Source organism: Talpa europaea, assembly GCF_964194135.1.
Source record: "Talpa europaea genome assembly, chromosome: 5".
Classification (NCBI taxonomy): Eukaryota; Metazoa; Chordata; class Mammalia; order Eulipotyphla; family Talpidae; genus Talpa; species Talpa europaea.
The window spans coordinates 27,434,599-27,456,720 of record NC_140071.1 but is presented as its reverse complement, the minus strand read 5'-3'; the positions used below and the strand labels follow the sequence as shown (position 1 = coordinate 27,456,720).

Here is a 22,122-nt window from a genome sequence, read left to right as displayed (position 1 = left end):
GAGAATGAAAGGGTTTTGCTTTTACTTTCTGAAAATAGTTTGAGCAACACTAACATAATAAGGTAGAAGAGAAAAAGTCTGCAGAAACTAAGGAGTCAGAAAACCAACAGAAAAATCAAAAGCCAAATAGACTTAGCATCTACCTGCTGCCACATCAGTTTGAAAGAAATGGGAAGAAGCAATCTAATTGTAATAGGTTAAAAGATGAATGAAAGGTTAAGAAGCCTGACAGTAATTTTACAAGGCCACTCAATAGTAACTTTGAGAAGAAAGGGACTATGTCTCATTTCCCTCTTTAAACTCAATAAAGTGTGCTTGACACTCAAAAATTATGTATTGAATGACCACAAGCCACAAGGAAGAAAAACAACAATGGGGTTGCAAGCACCTAGAAAAATAGAGCAGATTTTGAATCTTCACATGCAGACAGGAAAGACCAGAGAAAAGGGAAGTCAAGGAAGGTGGACTGAGCAAAGGCTTTGCAGAGGCAGGCTAAGATATAACTAAGTACATTGGTCAAGCAACCCTCCTTAGCCTAAAAGAGGCAGTGATATTTCCTTTCAGTGGATGTGACAAAATGAAGGGCTTGCAAAATATTGTGGAGGACATAACTTTTGACTTCGGTGCAAAATTTGTGTTTGTTGATTTTTTTTTTTTTTTAATCTCTGTAAGACTAAAGAATAGAATAGGGTCTAATATAAGTGTTGAATGAATAATCGAGTGTTAAACCTGCCAAACTAAACATCATTATAAAGGAATATAAGAAACTTTCAGATTTTAAAAAACAATACTTCTAAATCTATATCAAAAGTTATGTTAATTTGGTATTACTCTACTTACTCAACTGACTTAAAAACATTTCCCAATTACCATTAGTAACTTGTTAGGTCATACTGTCAAGATAGAAGGCTTAATAGAATTAGTGTTGTAACTTCCTTATGTTCCGATGTTTATAAACTCACTTCTAAATGGCTACTAAAAGCGATCTGTACCATCATCTTATAAGAGAACAATAAAACTGCAAGATACCAGTCATAAGAAGTCAAAAAAAAGCACACGGCCTGCAAAATTGGTAGTTACTTGACTTAAACAGATGCTGAACACCCACTCTGTACTGGATAATTAACCTAGTTTTCTGATATAATCTTTCCATGTGATACATCATGTAACTCCAAATTAACAAATTAAAAAAGATTAATGTGGTAGTTTGGGGCATTTTTTCCTACAAGAATTAAAGAAAACCTAGTTCACACAAAAACCTGTACACAAAAATTCACAGTTTTATTTTTTAATAGCCAAAAACTAGAAACAAACCAAATGTACTGCAATGGATGAATGGTTAAACAAAATGGTATATCCATACCATACAGTATCATTCAACAATAAAAAGGGGTGAACTATGGATCTCATGGAATTATGGTTTGGAAGAAGCCTAATCTCAAAAGGTTATACCCTGTATCATTTCATTTACAAAACAATTTTGAAGCAATAAAATTACAAAGAAAGAAGACACATTAGTTTTTCCAGTGATTAATTGTAGAAAGGGAGGAGTATGACAGATGTGAAAATAAAGAATAGCAGGAGGGATGCCTGTGATGACAGAACCCATTTGTAACCTGTCATTACAGAAGTCTATACATGGGATAAAACTGCACTAAACTACTACTACCATGCTCTCCTCCTCAACACATACCCACACACACCCACATCACCCACCAATACATCTAAACCTGGTGAAATATGAATGAGGTCTGTGAATTATACCAATGTTGATTTCCTGATTTTGATATTGTCTCGTAGATCATGGATACTACGTAGATCATGGGGAAAACTAGGTGAAATGTACATGGACTCTCCATACTTTTTTTTACAATTTCCTGTAAATATATAATTATTTTAAAATGTAAAAAATAAAATGTGTAAGAGATTAAGCTAAGACTGTAAGCTAGGAAAAGTGCCATGCCAGAATGAACTCATGTCTGAACAGAGGTCCCTCCCAGTTCCTTCCACTGAACTATGTGTGACTACATAGTTACTACTTATTATGTGCAAAGCCCTTAAGGTTAAATTGATCAGATAGCAAAGCAAAAATCCCATTTGTAAAACCAACCTAGAGTACACTGTTTGTCCTTACCTCATGTGTACACCCTTCAACAGTTTCAACAGATTGTACCTTGACTCTGGGCATCAAGTCTGCCAAGCTTAAAAAAAAAAGTGTTAGTGACATTTATCTATAAATAGATAAATCTCCCATATGCATTAATCAGAAAAATGACACTGCCCAATTATCAGTATTCCAAATAGGAAAAATTTAGCTGTTAAGAAAATACAAAAAAAAATTTACAAATACATGCTGAGAATTCAAAATGGTCAGTTAACATCTCTTATTAGACAGAATCCACATAGATATTTCAAAGAATTTTGTCAGCTTAGTTCTAATATGTTTGAATAAAAAGTGCCTCTTTTAAAGCATCCTCACTACTTCAAAATACAAAGCTAGAACCATTACAGTACATAAAGCATAAAATACTGATGCTGCTATAAATGATGGACGTGTTCCTCATTCTCACCAAAGCCTAAGCATACCCATCTAGGCTCTCTGTTTATAGTGAAAGGACATGATTGTGGATCAACTGAAAATAAATGTATTTCTCTGTAAGATTCATTATCCTCATATTTACTGCACTTTTTGAATTTTACTTCAAATAACAAATCATGCTTAAGACGCAACAATGATTTCAAATTACCAACATCGTTTATTAGCCCATTCCATTCATCAGCTAGATAAATGGTACATCTTAGATATTTCATTGACCCATCTATTACTATTTATAGGGGCTACTTTTGCTTTTTTATCATAACAGTTAAAGGGTAAAGTAAAATTATAGAAAAAGTACATTATTTGTGGTAGTGCAAAGTTAGAACATGGCACACAAAAAATGAAAAAACAAAGTTTTTCCATAAAAGGAACCAGATCAACTTAAGAAATTCACATTAACTTCTAGAAAGTTTCAGCTTTCAAAGTCAGAGAAATGCCAGCTATTTCAGTTAGATATCAATGGGTTTCCCTCATTAACAGCAGTCTTGGGAGACTCATAGCCACTCTATTGCTACATGTGACGGAGAAAATCTAATTCCTCGTAATGTTCCTTCTCACTTTTTCCTTCCACAGGGTCAATTTTAGTCTTTCCCTTTACTCCACTTTTTAGTAATCCTCTTCTTGGAATCCCCTTCCTTAAATTTTACATTTGAAACATTCAATGCTTTCTCTGACGAAGGAAACATGTTTCTTCTTTTTTAAAAAATTGGGCTTTGGGCCTCCCTGGTGGCGCAAGGGGTTAAGCACCACACTATGAAGCAATCCTCAACCTCTGCAGCATGATTTCAATCCCTGGCCAGCCAGGGAGAAACCCACATGACAAGGCAGACCTCTCCTATCTCGCCCGCTGCTCATCTCAACAGTGTATTTCAGTCAATCTACCTGTTCTATTCCCCACCGTCTCTGGTGGATCCTCTCACCCCCTGCATCTCTGGCCTGTACCCTAGCTCTTGTATGCATAAATAAATCTTTAAAAAAAATAAAATAAAACATTGGTCTTCAAGATTCTCAAAGTTGGATTCTAAAGTATTAAAAGGATGATTCTTCTATATATTGTCTTACATTTCCCAAAAATTACATACATTTTCTATATTCATATGCTTATATATCTTCATTTCCCTAACTCAGCAAATACCTTCATAAAGTAAAAACATATAAACAATTTTTAAAATGTCACATCTCAATTAAGAGTTAATAGCGTTTATAACAGTGAAAAAACTACCTTAAGTCTTCAGTTAATGACTCCTCTATCCTGGGCTTCTTTCCAAAAATGGGTTCATCTGTGCCCTCAAAATCTGCATCTCTCTTGGTTTTCCCAGCATTAGTGGATTCTGATTGTAATTTACCATCAAAACGTTTCCTGAAAGTAAATAGTTTAGAATGAAACTTTATGGTATCAGTTTTACTTAATATTTCATAAAATATTATTCATACATAATATATACCATTAGCAGAAAAGGGTTCATAAATGGATGTTACAAATCAAAACTGAAGCTGAGAATACCCTTATTTATCTAATAAACTCCTTTTACATTTCTTTTTCAAATAGTTCGCAACTCACCTCAACTATTAACATAATATTCTTAAAGACTAAATTAAAACACCATTAAGGGGGCCTGGCCAGTGGTGCAGCAGGTTGAGCGCAGCGCTGTAAAGCTGTCCACAGCCTCTGCAGCACGGGTTCAATTCCTGGACAGCCAGCAAGATTCCCACATGGCGTAGCAGACCTCTCCTGTCACTCCTGCTGCTCCCCTCAGCAGTGCTTTCGGTCTTTCTACCTGTTCTGTTCCCCACTCTGTCTCTGGTGAATCCTTTCACCCTTCCACTTCTCCAGCCTGTACCCCAGCTATTGTATAAATAAAAAATAAATCTTAAAACAAAAAAAAATTAAGATGTTACATAAGCACCTTCAGTAAATATTTAATGATTTCTGGAATGGCTTTGATATCACTATTTGGGAGTATTTTTGTGTGTGTGCTTGGATTCATTAGTTAAAACCAATGCCAATAAATGGTGTTTGATGGATTTAAGATCCAAAGGAAATTCAAGCTAACCCCCTTCCTCATTATACACAAAAATTAATTCCACGTGCATTTTAGAACCAATTGTGAAAGGCAAAAATCAACAAAATTTCTGGGAGAGAAAATGAGAAGCTTATTTTCAAGTTTTATTAAATAGGACATGAAATTTTTAAGCGAAATGCTTGATAAATTGGACTGCATTAAAACTAAAAATTTTTATTAGTCAAAAGATATTATTAAGAGAATATAGAAAATAAAGTGGAAGAATATATCTAAAATACATATAACTGACAAGCACATATCTAAATAAAACAAAGGATCAGATAAAACCAAACTAAAAAACCAGCCCTTGAAAGCTGTCTATGAAATGAGGGCAACAAGAGTAGGAGGGAGGAGAGGGATGAGAACATTGAAGGAAAGTAGCACAAAGGGTCTATGGGTTCTTTGGTGGTGGGCGCACTTTGGCAACAATACCTGAAAGGGAATCCTACTGCAGTGCCAAGATGGGCACAGAGCAGGATCTATATGATTTGAGCAGAGGGGTGATGGATGAGTCCTGGAGCCCTCAGTGGCTTTTTCAGGCTTTTATTTGGTTTACCAGGTACACAGCAGGCAGGGGTGCCGGAAGTCTGGCAGGCTTCCCAGCCCCCAGCACATCTTCACTCTTCCTGGGCTCTCCAGCATTGTCTTTTGGCATCTGCTTCTCTTTCACTCTGCTGGCATCCCCATGACACCAACCTTGTAAGCCCAGTCTCTCAGCCCAGATGTAGCCACCTCTGCATGCCCATACCCTACTCCAGGTGTCCGCCATCAGACATGCATTTAATATAATGGCAGGAGGGTGGAAAAGCCTGATACTTTACTTACCCTACACCTACGCTTTGTTTTGCAACCACCCCACATGCCGGTACATTCACCTTTGGTTCAGGCAGCTTAAAAGAGAACCTTGGAGCCCTTGGCATCATCCCTACAGGCTTCTTAATAGCATGCAGGGGAAACAAGCCAGCAGAGAGAGCAACTTGGGTGCCCCTGCAAATCTCTCTATATGCTCCTTCCTCTGGGTTTCCATTCCCAGATGTTGCTCGTTCATTCTCTGCCACTGCCTCTGTGAGGCCACCCTTATATCCTAAACCTGCAGGCTCAGGTGTGCACAACTTACACATGCCCACACCATACTCCAGGTGTCAACCCATGATCAGGCATGCCTGCCCTGAGCCCATGCTCCCAAGCACCCCTGCATTAGCACAATCAAGGCCTCAGGTGACAGCCACAGAGGCTAGTAGTAAAAGCCGGACCATCACTTACCCCACAACTTACATCACTGTTCAATATATAAACATAATGTAAGCGACGATGTAATTTAAAATTTCTGATAGCTATAAGTTATCAAGTTCATTTATTATCACCTCAATATATAATCAAGACAGTAACTAGTGAGGTATTTTATATTTCACATTTTAAAAAGATTTATGTCTACAAGATCCCACACGGAATCCTAAATTTAGCATGTGAATGAAGTGGCTGATAAGATGCAGGTGCAGGCCTCAGGGTGAAACAGCTTAAAGTGAGATGGCTGATGGGCAAGATGCCACTGCAGGTCAGGAAGTAAAAGCTGTGGGTTGGAGCTACGGGAGCCCTCGGAAAGCGCTACCTGTATTTCACACTCACGGCACATCTCAATTCTGAGTAGTTCAACAGCTATGAGTGGGTAGCGGCTATTACATCAAACCATGCAGCTCCCCATGAGAATAGGTTTTTGTTTTTTTGTTTTTTTTAAATAGAGGCATGTTTTATTTATTTATTTGTTTGTTTGTTTTGTTTATACATGCACTGGGTACAGTCAGAAGCGCGGGAGGATGAGAGAATTCACCAGAGCCAGAGCGGGGAGCAGAGCAGGCAGAAGGACCGAAGTACACTGCTGAGGGGAGCAGCGGGCGGCAGGAGAGGTCTGCGCGCCTTGTGGGACCCTCCTCTGGTGGCCAGGGAGCAGCCGGGGATCGAACCGGCGCCGCAGAGGCCGCAGGCAACTTCGCAACCCAGCACTCAACCGCTGCGCCGCCGGGGAGGCCCCCCATGAGAATAGTTTATGGTAAATATTTGAGGACAGAGGAGCAAATAAAATGACACCACAAGGGCCTCCCCGGTGGCGCAGCACCGTGCTGTGAAGCTGTCCGCAGCCTCTGCAGTGCTGGTTCGATCCCCGCCAGCAGGCGATGGCGTGGCAGACCCCTCCTGTCTCTCCTGCTGCTCCCCTCAGCAGTGTATTTGGTCAGTCTGCCTGTTCTGTTCCCCACTCTGTCTCTGGTGAATCCTCTCACCCTCCCACACATCTGGCTTGTATCCCAGTTCTTGTATAAAAATAAATAAATCTTTAAAAAGAAAAAAATGACAGCACAGGGCCTCCCCGGTGGCGCAGCGGTTGAGCGCTGGGTTGCGAAGCTGCCAGCGGCCTCTGCGGCGCCAGTTCGATCCCCAGCTGCTCCCCTGCCACCGGAGGAGGGTCCCACATGGCACGCAGACCTCTCCTGCTGCCCGCTGTTCCCCTCAGCAGTGTACTTCGGTCCTTCTACCTGCTCTGCTCCCCGCTCTGGCTCTGGTGAATTCTCTCACCCTCCCGCGCTTCTGACTGTACCCAGTGCATGTATAAACAAAAACAAACAAACAAACAAATAAATAAATAATGCCTTAAAAAAAAAAAAGAAACAAAAATGACAGCACAAAAAAAAGCTAATTTAGAATGTGGTAAAAAACTCCACAGTAGTTTCTCTCACACACTCCAAAAAAATCAATGGCATAAGTTAAAAAAAAAGAGAGACTTAAGTAATAGATGAACCAAAACTTTTTTTTTGTTTTTTTAAAGATTTATTTTATTTATACAAGAGCTGGGATTCAGTCCAGATGCGCGGGAGGGTGAGAGGATTCACCAGAGACAGAGCAGGGAACAGAACGGCAGACTGATGAAATATACCGGCAGGGAAGGAACCAGCAGTGCAGAGGCTGTGCTCAAGCGCCTGCGCCACCACAGAGGCCCTGAGCCAAAACATTGTATAGACTTTGTTTGGATCCCGATTCCAACAAACCAAAACACCTTTAAGGCAGTAATTAAGAATTCCTGGAAATTTTGTTGCGTATAATAGTGACATGATGGTTGTGCTGGAAAAGAAAGTCATTACCAGTAAGAGGTGCATACTTAAGCATTCAGGGAGAAGTAACATGGTAACATCTGGTTAAAAACAAAAAACAGAGGCCTCCCTAGTGGCACAAGGGTTAAAGTCTCAGTGCGACCAAGCTATCACCAGCTGCTGCTGCTTGAGTTTGATCCCCAGGCAGGGAGGTAACCCACAGGGCCCAGCACCTCTCCTGTCTGGGTCACTACTCCTCTCAGCAGTGCATTTGAGTTCTGCTCCTCACTCTGGTGAATTCTCTCACCCCTGCATCTCTGGCCTACACCTCAATTCTTGTTATGCATAAATAAAAAATAAATCTTTTAAAAAATAAACAGAAATATATGTACAATTCTCATAATATAAAGATATTTTTTAAAATGCCCATTTGGCCTATAGTATTAAATACTTAAGACCAGTTTCTCTGAAGTTACATGATTTGGTCTCTTAATGTTACATAGGTCAGATGGAAATCACTATACACACTGATTATGATATGAGTATTATTATAGTACGATAGCTAGAATCAGGCAAATAAGATTTTTTCCTAAAAACATGGATAGGAATAGGCCTAGCTAGAAGTGCTCACACTGAAAACTGAACTGATTTTACCCTACTAATTTTGAAGCAAATTATATATTAAAGTGGGACATTATGTATGGACTGTATTGCCTTTTTCATAGTTTCACAGTTGCCCTTTCAAACACTATAGCAACCATTAAATATTTCTGTCTGGAAAAAAATAAAAAGACTGCTCCCTTTCTCATTTTCTTTGAGAACAGTTTCCCAAAACTCTATTACTCCCTGCAACTCAGCAAAAGAGGAAGATTATTTTTCTTCTTTGTTTCATTCTTACTTACATAACAATTCATAGTCTTCATTTTTCTTACTTCTCTAATCTCTGTGTTGAGTGTCACTGTTCTTTCCCAGGGTAACCTCTATCTTAACCAAGACCAATTCAAAAGACATCCAAATGTATATCTCCAATTCTCCAAACCATGGTTAGAATTGCCCAATGAACTTCCATATTCCGTATAGATATACTACCAACAGTTCACGTTGTCTCAAGTCAGATTAATTTTATTTCCAAATAAAAATCCATAAATGTTCCTAATTTTCTTCTCCTTGACATCCAAATTCAAAATTTGTCTCTCTTGACTTCATTTTCACGTTCCCCTTAATATGTGCCAATTTTTCTCCTTCACAACATTTTAGAGCTTTCCTTTTCCTTCTTTCTGCCACCTCCTGAGTTGAGTCTCTTTTAACCTCATAAACTACATAATTGAAAAACTTTCCTAATTTATTTTCTTGTCCTTAAAGTTTTTCCTCTTTCAATATACTCCAACACCATTAACTAAACTATCACTTTACTTATCCCACCACCAAGAAAAACACAAAAACCTTGTTCAACAGGTCTTTAAAAATGAAATCAAGACACACCTGCTTAATATTAAAAGCAAAATTGTACAACTAAAACGTCTCTGCACTAATAAGGAATCATTTCCTCTATCCAGAATATCCTCTCTATGTAAGGCTCTCAGGATGTCACTAATATCTTTAACTTTTCTATTACTTAACTGTATATACAACTTATTTTACCTTGTGTAACTGTTCTATCACTTTACCCAGACTAAAAACTCTTGACAGCAAAATCATGTCTAATTTAATTCAAGCATATACCAGGTGTTGTCACAAATGTAATGAGGAAATTCATTAATAATGAATCATCATACTCTATCTAATTATTGGCCTTTCTTTGTTCAACTACAAGCAATTCTGTATACTTTCTGGTGTGTCCATGCATCGATCCACAGGCACGTTTAGGGGCCAGAAATTAAAAACGTTTTTTCTTAGTAAATTCAATGACAGCCAGAGTGAGGTGGCTAGATGCTTTATACATAGTATTTCCTTTAACCTTCACAATAACGCTAGTGGTAGGCACTGCTACTTCTGTTTATGATCAAGAAAACCACAACTGCGAGTTTAAATTTCCCTTCCTTCTGCTATTGCTGTTGCCCTTTCCTCCTCCAAATTAATTCAAATTACTTTCCCTAAGCTTATTAGACCTTCATTCAACTGGTCATTCGTTTCGTTTATTAATGACTACGTTCCAGGTACCGAACCCACGACTTACCTTAGCTGCCCAGACGTTACAGGGAGGGGTAAGCAAGGAGCTGAGTTTGCGACGTAGGTTCACGGGATGTGCCAGGGAAGAAGGCCACGCCGCCTAGAACGCCCTGCGAGGGCAAGACCCCCGCTTCTCCTAATCAGCATTCTTCATCCCTCTTCAACATTCTCTCAAACCCCCTCACTTCCCGACGCCTCTCACAATACACCCCACTTTCTCGTGCTCTTCTAAAGCCGTACTTTCTTCCCTCAGAAGGGTAAGAAAATTTATCTCCTTACCCGGCCTTTTCCGCAGACCCAGGTGGCCCCTTCAATTTCCCCTTTTCCTTTTCCTTGTCTTTTTTGGTTCCAGTCGCATTGGTCGAATCGTCCTCGAACACGCTGAAGAGCTCATCTCCGAAAGCATCCGCCATCTTTCGGAGCTGCGCGGCCGAATAGCCCTCTTACCCACTATGCACCGCGACCGCATTAACAGTGACGCACAGTGAAGCCTCTACAGTGGCCCATAGGAGACAAAAATAGTCAAGTCGCACGGCCGCCAAGGATTTTACCCTGATTTTTTTTTTCCCTCGGACCCCTCTTTTCTTTCGAATCCCCAGCCCGCGGGCACCTCCGCAACTAAAAAGAATTGAGGCGAGGGTACCCGGCTAGGGAGCCAGTCGGTACAGACACCCAAGACGGGGAGGTGGGGGGGGGGAAGCGAGTAGTGAGGAGGTGGGACCTCGGTGAATCAGGCCAATAGTGAGACGTCGGCCTTCCAGGCCGGAGAAACCCGGATGGAGGAGGCTGGGCGGTTGCACGCGACCCGGGGAATGTGAAGCTCCCGGGGGCCGCGCTGGGTGGTTCCGGAGCCTAGACTGCGAGCAACCATCCGCCACAGCTGCAGCATGGGCGGCAAGAACAAGAAACACAAGGCGCCAGGCGCCGCGGCTGTTCGCGCGGCCGTATCTGCTTCCAGAGCCAAATCCGCGGAGGCCGGCGCCGCCGGGGAGGCCCAAAATAAGAAGCCGGTCGCCAGGCCGCCTCCCGCCGCCTCCGTCTCCAACGTCAGGGAGCCCCGAGTCAAGCAAGGTACGAGCGGGCTCCGGCCCCCCCGGGCTTTCCGCCCCCGAGCCTCTCTGCTGCCTGTGGCGAAGGAGAGGCTTGGGCGGGTCGTGGGTCTCTAAGTCTTGTACACCTGGGGCTGCGCCCGCCGCGTGGGGTAGCGTTGTGTTTCAGCGCCAAGCTGTCTTGGCTTCCAAAGTTCCTCCCGTAGCCCATTTGCAGCCTGGCATCTGCTCCAACCTCCATCTCCTCCACTTTCGGGTACAAACATTAGACTGGCAGTAGCTCCCTTTGGCAGGGATCTGACCCGAGAGATCATCTCAACTGGCAAGGCTTATGTGGAGAGTAGTGTGTGGGTTTCTTTTTGGAGCCAGGCCAGTTTTCTGCCTGCTCTTTTCAGCAATGATCTAGTGTTTACATATGTTATGGAAAAGTCAATATTCATAGGGATTCCAGCACTTACCCGCTGAATATGGGTAAAATCTATTGTAAAATTGCCTGCGATCTTTACTGCAGTCATGCATTTTTTGCTAACAGTGCAGTATGGTTTGATAACTTGGATTATTACCTGTTCCTGCTGCAGATCAGGGCGCTAGCACGGCTGACTTAAGAAATGAGCAGTTGTAAGCGATTTGTTGTATTTAGCTTATTTGCTTCTTGTTGTTACTGAAATAGTCATCCAACAAATATTTATCGAACAGCTACTATGTGTTTGGCATGGTTATAGTGGTGGGATGAGCAAAATGGACACATGGAGCTTGCCGTTCTGGTGGTGGAGACAGGTCTTAAATAATCACATGAATACTGTGTTATGATTGTTAAGTGTCATAAAGAAAAGCTAAGGGAAAGAGTTTAACAGGATAATTAATTTTTAGTAGGGGGGAGGAGAGCCCATGGATGGTCTTTTTGGGAGAGTGTGGTAGTTAATCTGAGATCTGGAGGATGAATAGGTGACATCTCTTAAAAATGGTAGAAATAATATTCTTCGCAGAGGTAAGGAATACATGTGCAGAGATCTTGAGTCAGGAAAGCGCTTATTCCTGTGAGGTACTCAGAATGTAAGGAAAGAGAGGAGGTGAACTGAAGAAGGCAGGTACCAAACCTCTACCTACAAGGTGAAGAAAAATTTTTTGCTGTGCAATTCTTAACACTTTAACTGCCTTACTACTGTGCATACAGTCATCAAAATTTTTTTGGATAATGACTATTGACACAATTCTTGGTATTCTTCCACTTTTTTTTTAATTTCCTTTGTTCATCAAATAATATTTGAATAGCCACTTTGTGCCAAGCAAATGTTAGGTGCTGGGGATACCCCATGAACAAAACCAGACTGAGATCCCTGTTTTTAAGTTTATTTTATGGAGTGGAGGAATAAATCCAAAAGATTTGTGTTTGTGAAAATACTTAAGCCTGATTGAGACTTCAGATCTTAAGAGCTAAGTAAGACTGGAAAACTGGTCACCAAATAAGGCAGGAAAAGTGCTGTGAAGATCAGGAAACAGTGGCTTGGTAAAGAATAAACTGCATTGTGAGATCTACTTGAGTTTAGAACAGGGACATGCCTCCCCTCAGGAAATGTTTAAGATGAAATGATTTGGGGCCTCCCCGGTGGCACAGTGGTTGAGCACTGAGTTGCGAAGCTGCCCGCAGCCTCTGCAGCGCCGGTTTGATCCCCGGCTGCTCCCCGGCCACCAGAGGAGGGTCCCACATGGCGCACAGACCTCTCCTGCCTCCCACTGCTCCCCTCACCAGTGTACTTCGGTCCTTCTGCCTGCTCTGCTCCCCGCTCTGGCTCTGGTGAATTCTCTCACCCTCCCGCGCTTCTGACTGTACCCAGTGCTTGTATAAATAAATAAATAAATAAATAATCTTTAAAAAGTCTCAGATATGCTTATTAAAAAAAAAAGATGAAATGATTTGAAGCAAACAACTGTTGGAAAATCCGAAGACCCATTGTCTCAAACTGAGGGCAAAGAACAGTTTGAAAGACAAGATCAGTTTGGCATATTGCAGAAAGACAAGACAATGTGTATGGATGGTCTGAGAGAGGGGCACTGTTGTTGATATGAAAAAGAGAGGGCCTACCTGGTGGCGCAAGGGGTTAAGATGCAACCTATGAAGCTGTCCACTATAGCTCAGTCCCCTGGCGGGCCAGGGAGCTACCACATGGCACAGCAGACCTCTCCTGACTCGCCCGCTGCTCCCCTAAGTAGTGTACTTTGGTCAATCTGCCTGTTCTGTTCCCCACTCTGTCTCTGGTGAATCCTCTCACCCCCCACACCTCTGGCCTGTACCCCAGCTCTTGTATGCATAAATAAATAAATTTAAAAAAAAAAAGAGGAGAGAGACTTTAGTTGGTTTACACATTTAAAGTATTAATCAGGTAGTTCTGTGTATGCTTCCTCACAGACAGGAAATGCTGAGATTGTATCAGTTCACCTTCATTTAATCTCTGATACCCTGTATTTGCCCCTCATAGCTTATTTGGATAATTAGTTGCTTAATTCACCAGAATATGAGCTCCATGAAGACAATGACTAGGTCTTACTTACCCCCTTAACCATTTACTATGAGTCTTCTTTATCCCTGTGTTTTAGATCCATTGGCTGTTTTGGATTCCTTTGCAGACATACACCGTTAATCAAAAGGAGCCAGCATTCCTCAGTACACCTATTACCCGTACTAACAACTCAAAGCAAATGTCTTAGTGATAATGGGTCATTTACAATCACTATGCAAAATGAATGTTCTAAAAGAAAGTACTAAATAATAAGAAACTGATTGTGGCTAATGCTTATTTTATTAGCTGAGTCATCTTGAGGAAATCAGTTTTTCTGTGCTTCAACTTTAATGTAATAAATGTTTCTGAGAGTCAGTTATATTTGTTGCATTGTTTCATGAACTTTCACTTATACATTTGAAATCCATGCTTTTACCACTTGCTACTATACTGTAAAATATTTATTTCCAGTCAAGTTTCTAGTAACTCCCTCCTTCTGAAACTTATGGAGAAAGTTCTCTAAGCAGCAGGAAAAGTAGCTGTCATAAATTAGGGTTAGACCTTATATCCAGTGAGTAGTGTCCAGAGAAAGGAGAGTGAGATTTGGACACAAAAGGTAGAGGGAAGTGGGCCTCCCTGGTGGCTCAATGGGTGAAGCACCACACTATGAAGCAATCCACAGCCACTGCCTGCCAGGGAGCAACCCACATGGCAAAGCATATCTCTCCTGTCTTGCCCGCTGCTTACCTCAGCAGTGTGTTTCAGTTAGTCTGCCTGTTCTGTTTCCCACTCTGTCTCTGGTGATCCTCTTACCCCCCACATCTCTGGCCTGTACCCCAGCTCTTGTATGCATAAGTGAATAAATCTTTAAAAAAAATAAAAGAGGGAAGAAAGCAATGTGAAGACCCATGTGGAAAAGGAGGCAGACAGGACAAACAATGGCTAGAATCACCAGATATCTTGCGCTTTCAGAGAGAATGTGGTCCTATTGACTCCTTAATTTGGGACTTCTAGCCTCCAAGATTGTAAGAGAATATGTCTATTATATTCAACCACCAAATTTGTAGTAATTTGTGACAGTAGCCCTAGGAAATGAATAGCATCTTTGGACTCAATAGAAGATGACAGATAACAGAAGATGATACTCCTACCTCTTTTTTTACCATGGGTGATGTGCTTTTTCTTCAAAATTACCCATCTTCTCTGCTAGGAATCTAATATCCTCTGCAAGGTCTTGCTTCAGCAAAATACTAGGAAGAGAAGCATCTGATTTTAAAAATACGAAAATGGGGCCTCCCTGGTGGCGCAAAGGTTAAAGTCTCAGTGCTATCAAGCTATCACCACTGTTTCACACCCACATGGCATAGCAGACCTATTCTTTCTCGCCTGCTGCTCCCCTCAGCAGTGTATTTCAGTAAATCACCTATTCTGCCCCCCACCCCGTCTGGTGAATCCTCACTCCCTACACCTCTGGCCTTCATCCAGAGGTGTTCTTGTATGCATAAATAAATAGAAGTAAATCTTTAAAAAAAAAATACGAAAATGAATGTTTAACCTAAAAAATAGGTATTTTCATTTTATGAGAAACAAGTTAACTTACAGGATGCTAATTGATAAAGTGCTTTAGAAAATTTAGAGGTGTTGCTAACTTCTAGATTGAATTATCTGGTGAAGGGGAAAAGCTGAATCAAATATTAAATATTTAGCAATCTTCAGAGGAAAATTAAAATCATGTAATGGATATGAATCATTAAATTGCCTTGACTATTCTTTGTCTATGTTACCCAGGTCCGAAAATTTATAGTTTTAATTCTGCAAATGATTCTGGCGGTCTTGCAAATCTGGATAAATCTATTTTGAAAGTAAGTACCAAAGTTTTAACTCAACAAATGTTCCCTTTAAAACAAAAGATATATTAAATGTAAACAAATGAGGTATTTTAAATTTTTGTAATAGTTCACTAATTTGTATTATGTAATAAATAGAATCCAATCATACACATGTTGAGCGCCTGTAAGAAATTATGGAAGGGCTAAATAAGGCCTATTCTTCTAAACATAACATACACATTCTTTTAGATCTGACTTAGTCCAGCTGTCCAGCCTCCTCTCCATTACTCTGCTTAAAATTTTAGTTCACATCTCATTGTTCCCCTGAATGCTGTATAATTCTGTGACTCCAGGCTTTTGCTCATGGGCTCTCTGCCTAGAAAACCCTACTTGCCCTTCTCTATTAGTCACATATAATTTCTGTGAAGTCCTTAATAATTCACCAGGTTGATATTTTTGTTGTTGGTTTCATTAGCACTTCGTTTATCCTTTTTAAGAATTGCATGCTGGGTTATAATTTATTGGTTTATATATTTTTTCCTGTGCTGGACTGAATTCCTGAAATACACTTTTGTGCTTAGTTCATAGTAGGCATTTTGTAAAAATGTGGTAACAGAAAGATACTTTTGTAATGAGGTACTTTTATATTCTTGTGTTAAAAATAGAGAAACAACAGAAGATGGCTAATAAGAAAAAGTAGGACTCAAACTCTAGAAGTCACTTTAAACTCTAGAATCTGTAACCTAATTATTACTATTTATGAAGTTTTAACTTCTGTTTGATATGCCTCCTTTTTATTGTAGCATCCATCCTTTCAAACTGTGTACTTGGGATGACTTACAGTAAGGCAGAGTTCTGGGCTCCCTCCCCAAAGATTTTGATTCATTATATTTAAGATAGAGTTTAGGAATCTATCTTTGTGATAATAACTGTCCAGGGGTAACCTAAGAACAGTGTGGAGACATGTGGCTTCACGAGGCTTAATAAAAGGATTTTTTGCCCTTACCATCTATTGTTGCTTTTCCATATCCCATTTTTTCTGAAATATATGGTAGGAATGTGGTCCAGTGAATGGTACTCCCAAAAATGATAGTTACTATCTCTTAACTTCATCTGAAATTCTGGACTTAGATGTCAGGGATTTGTTTATAATTAATTACTAAATATTATTTAATAATTTAGCTTCTAATTGATGTGATCTTTTTGTCCTCAACAGGTGGTAATTAATAACAAACTAGAGCAAAGAATTATTGGAGTAATCAATGAACATAAAAAACAAAATAATGACAAAGGAGTTATTTCTGGAAGACTTACTGCCAAAAAATTGCAGGTATTTTGAAGACTTTTAAAAAGTTTCATTTTTTTTGGTGGGGTATTTTATTTTATTTTTTTATAGGTCAAAGCATGACATGTTGTTTTATTTTTTTTTAATTGTTTGCAATTTCTTTTGTGTTTTATTTTATATAATTTTTATATAATTTTTCTTTTTTGCACAATGTATGCATTTTCATCTTGGTTATATTCCCCATACAATTGCACCCCCCTTATTTTGACCCCCATCCCTCCTCTTCCCACCCCCACCCCCTTGGTGGGGTATTTTAAAGGCAGCTTCACGTGTAAGATAAAATGCCTTTTCAGTTTTTATTGAGATTTCATATAGATCATTTCTGTCTACAAGAACAGGGAATGAGAGGCATCCCTGTTGGTGCAGGGGGTTAAATCTCAGCACTATGAAGCTATCAGCAGCCACTGCAGCATGAGTTCAATCCCCGGCCAGGGAGCTAACCCACATGGTGAGGCAGACCTCTCCTGTCTTGCCCACTGCTCCCCTCAGCAGTGTATCTCAGTAGATCTGCCTGTTCTGCTCTCTACTTTGTCTCTGGTGAATCCTCTCTCCCCCACCCCCCACACCTCTGGCTTACACCCTGGCTCTTGTATGCATAATCAAATAAAATGAATCTTTAAAAAAAAAAAAATAGGAAATGAATTGTGTGAGATACAAATGTACATATTAAAATAGTGATATAAAAATTAAACTATAGTTTCAAAATTGTGCTGGGCTCTGGTGGATACTTTGTTTACATTTTCTATGACAATAATTAAAAGGATGTGTATTTCAACCCATTTTGCAAATGAAGGAATTGACACTTGAAAAGATTACATAAGTTGTAGCCAGAGGTTATTAATTAGTGATCAGTAAGCAGTATTAGATTTAAACCCAGTTCTGTCCAACTCTAAATATGCTTTAGGAAGCCCACTGAAATGTTTTATGTATGAAGCAGCTCATTGAAGTACTGCTTATGATAAAGAAAACATTCTAAGTGGTTTCCAGTAGGAAAGTGTATAATTAGATTTTGATCTATCTAGGCAGTGGAATATTATGTAACTATTAAAAATGATGGTGAAGAGTTTCTAATAGCTTGGGGAGATGTTAAGATACGTTGTTAAATTATTTTTACAAAATCATAGAAAAATGACTGAAAGGAAAAATGACATTTAGCTCTTCTAAGTGAAATAAAAGAGAAGAGAAAAAGAGTTTTTAAATTATAATTTATGTCAGTTTCTGGTTTACAATCAGTAGGAAAATAAAATTAGAAATGAAAGAAGAGAGAATTGACCAAAGGTTTTTTTTTTACCATTTCCCTTCCATAGGATTTATACATGGCTTTGCAAGCATTTTCATTTAAGACTAAGGACATTGAAGATGCCATGACTAACACACTCTTACATGGAGGTGATCTTCATTCTGCCTTGGATTGGCTCTGTTTAAACCTTTCAGATGGTAAGCATTGGTGTCATAAAATTCTTTGTTTTTAAACCTTTTGGAAAAATGTCAGTGTATATGATACTAGTATCAAGTTTTAAATTTGTCCCTGAAGTTTTTATATTGTGTTAGAATTTATTTTATGTTTAGAATTTTCTTAACCTTTATAGGATATTCTTCTTAGAGCTGGTATGTCTATTACAAAGGTATTTCTGTGTGTTACTTTCAGTTGTTAGCTGACATTTTGTGATACTTGTAATATGAGGGCTCAAAGTTTGCATTTTATGCTGTGTCTCCTACTTTTGGGGTGGAAATTAGGGCCATCTGGCTTTGAATTAATAATATTGATTAAACAGGGGATCAGATTGTAAACTTTGGTGAGAACCTGGAATGCAAATTGCTTATATGGCTGATTAAGGACACTACTTTATACGATAAGGCAACCAAAGAGTTATAAGATCTTTTTATGAAAATTTAGGAACCTAACATACTGAGTGTGAAATAAAAGATCAAACAGAAGTGGCCTAGCTAATAACGTGTGAGTATTCCACTGCTAGATTGACGACAAAAGCAGGTTCATTCTAGGATTTCTGTTCTTAGGAGATAAGGGTTGGAAGAAAAGTGGATGCACTTTGTCAAGGCAGAATTTATGTGAATGTTTAATAAATACTTGTGTTTTATGTATCAAATGCATATTTATTTTCATCCCAATTTCTTTTAAGATGCACTTCCTGAAGGATTCAGTCAGGAATTTGAAGAACAGCAGCCTAAAGCTAGACCAAAATTCCAGTCTCCTCAAATACAAGCCACTTTTTCACCTCCATTGCGATCTAAAACCAAAAGTCAGGAAGAAAACCCTAAAATTAAGGTAATTTATGAATTAAACTTTTAAAATTATATAAAATCAAATTGAAGTACATATAATAATTCATGAAAGCAGAAATGTTGAATTACTATAACATTTCTATTAATTGAAAGTAACCTACTGGTGGGCCTCCCCGGTGGCGCAGCGGTTGAGCACTGGATTGCAAAGCTTCCCGCAGCCTCTGCAGCGCTGGTTCGATCCCCGGCCGCCGGGCGAGGGTCCCACATGGCGCACAGACCTCTCCTGCCATCCGCTGCTCCCCTCAGCAGTGTGCTTCCGTCAGTGCCTGTTCTGCTCTCCACTCTGGCTCTGCTGAATTCTCTCACCCTTCTGCACTTCTGACTATACCCAGTGCTTGTATAAATAAATAAATAAGTCTTTTTAAAAAAATTAAAAAGATTGCTTTTAAAAAAAGAAAATGACCTACTGGTTTACCAGATTTTTCTATCATTGTTACAGTTATCTATTGCTGCATCAAAAACTACTTTTAAAAGTAGTGACTTAAACCACCACTTATTTATGATTCTGCAGTCTGGGCTGGTGTCAGCTGGACAGTTCTTCTGCCCATTAGGTATCACCTGGTGCTAGAATATCCAAAATGGTTACTTTACTCACTTGACTACAGCCTTCTATAGGGGCTAGACGGGCACCATGGATTTCTCACATGGTTCAGAATGGTCAGACTTCTCATTTGGCATCTGGCTTCTGGCACAAGTATTTCAATATGATAAAGCTCCACTGTACAAATTCTTATCAAGGCACTGTTTTTTGTTTTGTTTTGTTTTGAAAGATTATTTATTTATTTATACAAGCACTGGGTACAGTCAGAAGAGCGGGAGGGTGAGAGAATTCACCAGAGCTGGGAGCAGAGCAGGCAGAAGGACCGAAGAACACTGCTGAGGGGAGCAGCGGGCGGCAGGAGAGGTCTGCGCGCCATGTGGGACCCTCCTCTGGTGGCCAGGGAGCAGCGGGGATGGAACCGGCGATGCAGAGGCTGCGGGCAGCTTCGCAACCCAGCGCTCAACCACTGCGCCACCGGGGAGGCCCTCAAGCCACTGTTTATATCACTCTTGCTAATATCCCATTGGTTGAAACATTACATGGCCAATTCCATTTGGGCACAATAATTTAAAAATCTTCATATTGGGCCTCCCCGGTGGCGCAGCAGTTGAGCACTGGGTTGCGAAGCTGCCCGCGGCCTCTGCAGCGCTGGTTCGATCCCCGGCTGCTCCCTGGCCACTGGAGGAGGGTCCCGCATGGCGTGCAGACCTCTCCTGCTGCCCACTGCTCCCCTCAGCAGTGTACTTCAGTCCTTCTGCCTGCTCTGTTCCCCGCTCTGGCTCTGGTGAATTCTCTCACCTTCCCGCACTTCTGACTGTACCCAGTGCATGTATAACCAAACAAGCAAACAAACAAACAAATAAATAAAGCATGCCTCTATAAAAAAAAATAATAATAAAATAAAATAAAAATCTTCATATTACAAAGCATTTAGGAACATTATCCTAAGTGAAATAAACTATAGAAAGACAAATGATTTCACTTACCTAGGCATCTAAAATAGAAAAACTCATAGAAGCAAAGAATAGAATGGTGGTTACCAGGTACTGAGAGGAGGGGTAAATAGGCAGTTGTTGCTTCTGGTTAAAAGGTTTCAGTTATACAATATGAATAAAGTACTAGAGGGGTGATGTGTAATGCTGTGCCTATAATGACAAGACAGTATTGTATACTCAGAAAGTAGGTCTCATGTTAAGTATTCTTACCATACCCCCACAATCCCAACCACACATACATAAAGAAACAAATGGAGGGCCTCCCTGGTGATGCAAGGGGTTTAGATGCAACCTATGAATCTATCTCCAGCTACTGCAGCAAGAGTTCCATCCCCGACCAGGGATCTACCCACATGGCACAGCAGACCTCTCCTGCCTCGCCTGCTGCTCCCCTCAGCAGTGTATTTCAGTGATTATGCCTGTTCTGCTCCCTACTCTGTCTCTGGTGAATCCTCTCACCCCCACACCTCTGGCCTGTACCCCAGTTCTTGTATGCATAAATAAATAAACCTTTTAAAAAAATGGAAATGTTGGGGAGGTGATGGATATGTTTAATACCTTGATTGTAGTGATGGTATCATGGGTGTATGCATATGTACAAACTCATCAAAATGATGAGTTTATGTATATGATACACTATGTTAATCAGTATATAACTGGTATTTTAACATATATGTTGAATATGTATAATTTCTGTATATTATTCATACTTCCATAAAACTCAAAACAACAACAAATATTTATGGAAGCATCATCCTTATAACCCACCTTTTTAAAGGGATGAATAACACTAGTTTTTAGAATAACAGTAGTTCTTTTTTTTATATATAAATTTTATTTTTATATTCCCCATACAATTGCAACCCCCTTATTTTGACCCCAATCCCTCCACTCCCCGCCCCCCACCCCCCATAGTGTCTCTGGTTCATAGTTTTTTGTTGATTTTGATTTTCACTTTCTTATAGTTATTCATTTTCCTGGTCCCTTATTTAAGTTTTCTAGATTCCTGCTATGAGTGAGACCAGCCGGTATTTTTCTTTTTCTTTCTGGCTTATTTCACTGAGCATGATCCATTCCAGCGCCATTCATGTTGCTGCAAATTGCATGTGTTTATCTTTTTTGAATGCTGAGTAATATTCCATGGTGTATATGTACCACATCTTCTTGATCCAGTCATCTATTTTTGGGCATTTGGGCTGTTTCCAAAGCTTAGCTATTGTAAACAGTGCTGCTATAAACGGGTGCAGGTGCTCTTTGCAATTGATGTTTCTGTGTCCTTTGGGTAAATACCTAGGAGTGGAATTGCTGGATCATATGGAAGCTCTATGTTTAGTAGGTCCAGAAATCTCCACACAGCTCTCCATAGTGGTTGGACCAGTTTGCACTCCCACCAACAGTGCAGGAGAGTTCCTTTTTCTCCACATCCTCGCCAACATTTGTTGTTGCTAGTTTTTTTAATATGTGCCATTCTCACTGGTGTAAGATGGTATCTCATGGTAGTTTTGATTTGCATTTCCCTGATTACAAGTGATGTTGAACTTTTTTTCATAAGTAGTTCTTTTTTGTCTCTATGTAAACGTATTCCTTGGGTTATGCAAGCTTACACCTCTTAATGTTGAATTCAATTCATTTATCCTTTACTGAACAATA

At 40.0% G+C, this 22,122-nt stretch overlaps 2 protein-coding genes across 3 annotated transcripts in view; one reads left to right on the top strand and one right to left on the bottom strand.

The window, feature by feature from the left end:
* The window catches only part of MTREX (Mtr4 exosome RNA helicase), a gene marked incomplete at both ends in the record, with an annotated part of 64,613 nt that extends 54,289 nt beyond the window's left edge, over nt 1-10,324 (bottom strand). Inside the window, 3 exons of the mRNA XM_084233617.1 lie at nt 2,135-2,201; nt 3,822-3,959; nt 10,191-10,324. Of these exons, the coding sequence (XP_084089743.1) occupies nt 2,135-2,201; nt 3,822-3,959; nt 10,191-10,324 (339 nt within the window). The remainder of the gene's footprint in view (nt 1-2,134; nt 2,202-3,821; nt 3,960-10,190) is intronic.
* A 474-nt stretch (nt 10,325-10,798) lies between these two features.
* DHX29 (DExH-box helicase 29) overlaps nt 10,799-22,122 on the top strand; it is a gene marked incomplete at both ends in the record, with an annotated part of 42,298 nt that continues 30,974 nt past the window's right edge. For both annotated transcript variants that reach the window (XM_084233787.1, XM_084233786.1), the window contains 5 exons: nt 10,799-10,982; nt 15,247-15,320; nt 16,504-16,617; nt 17,940-18,069; nt 18,774-18,919. In XM_084233787.1, the coding sequence (XP_084089913.1) occupies nt 10,799-10,982; nt 15,247-15,320; nt 16,504-16,617; nt 17,940-18,069; nt 18,774-18,919 (648 nt within the window). The remainder of the gene's footprint in view (nt 10,983-15,246; nt 15,321-16,503; nt 16,618-17,939; nt 18,070-18,773; nt 18,920-22,122) is intronic.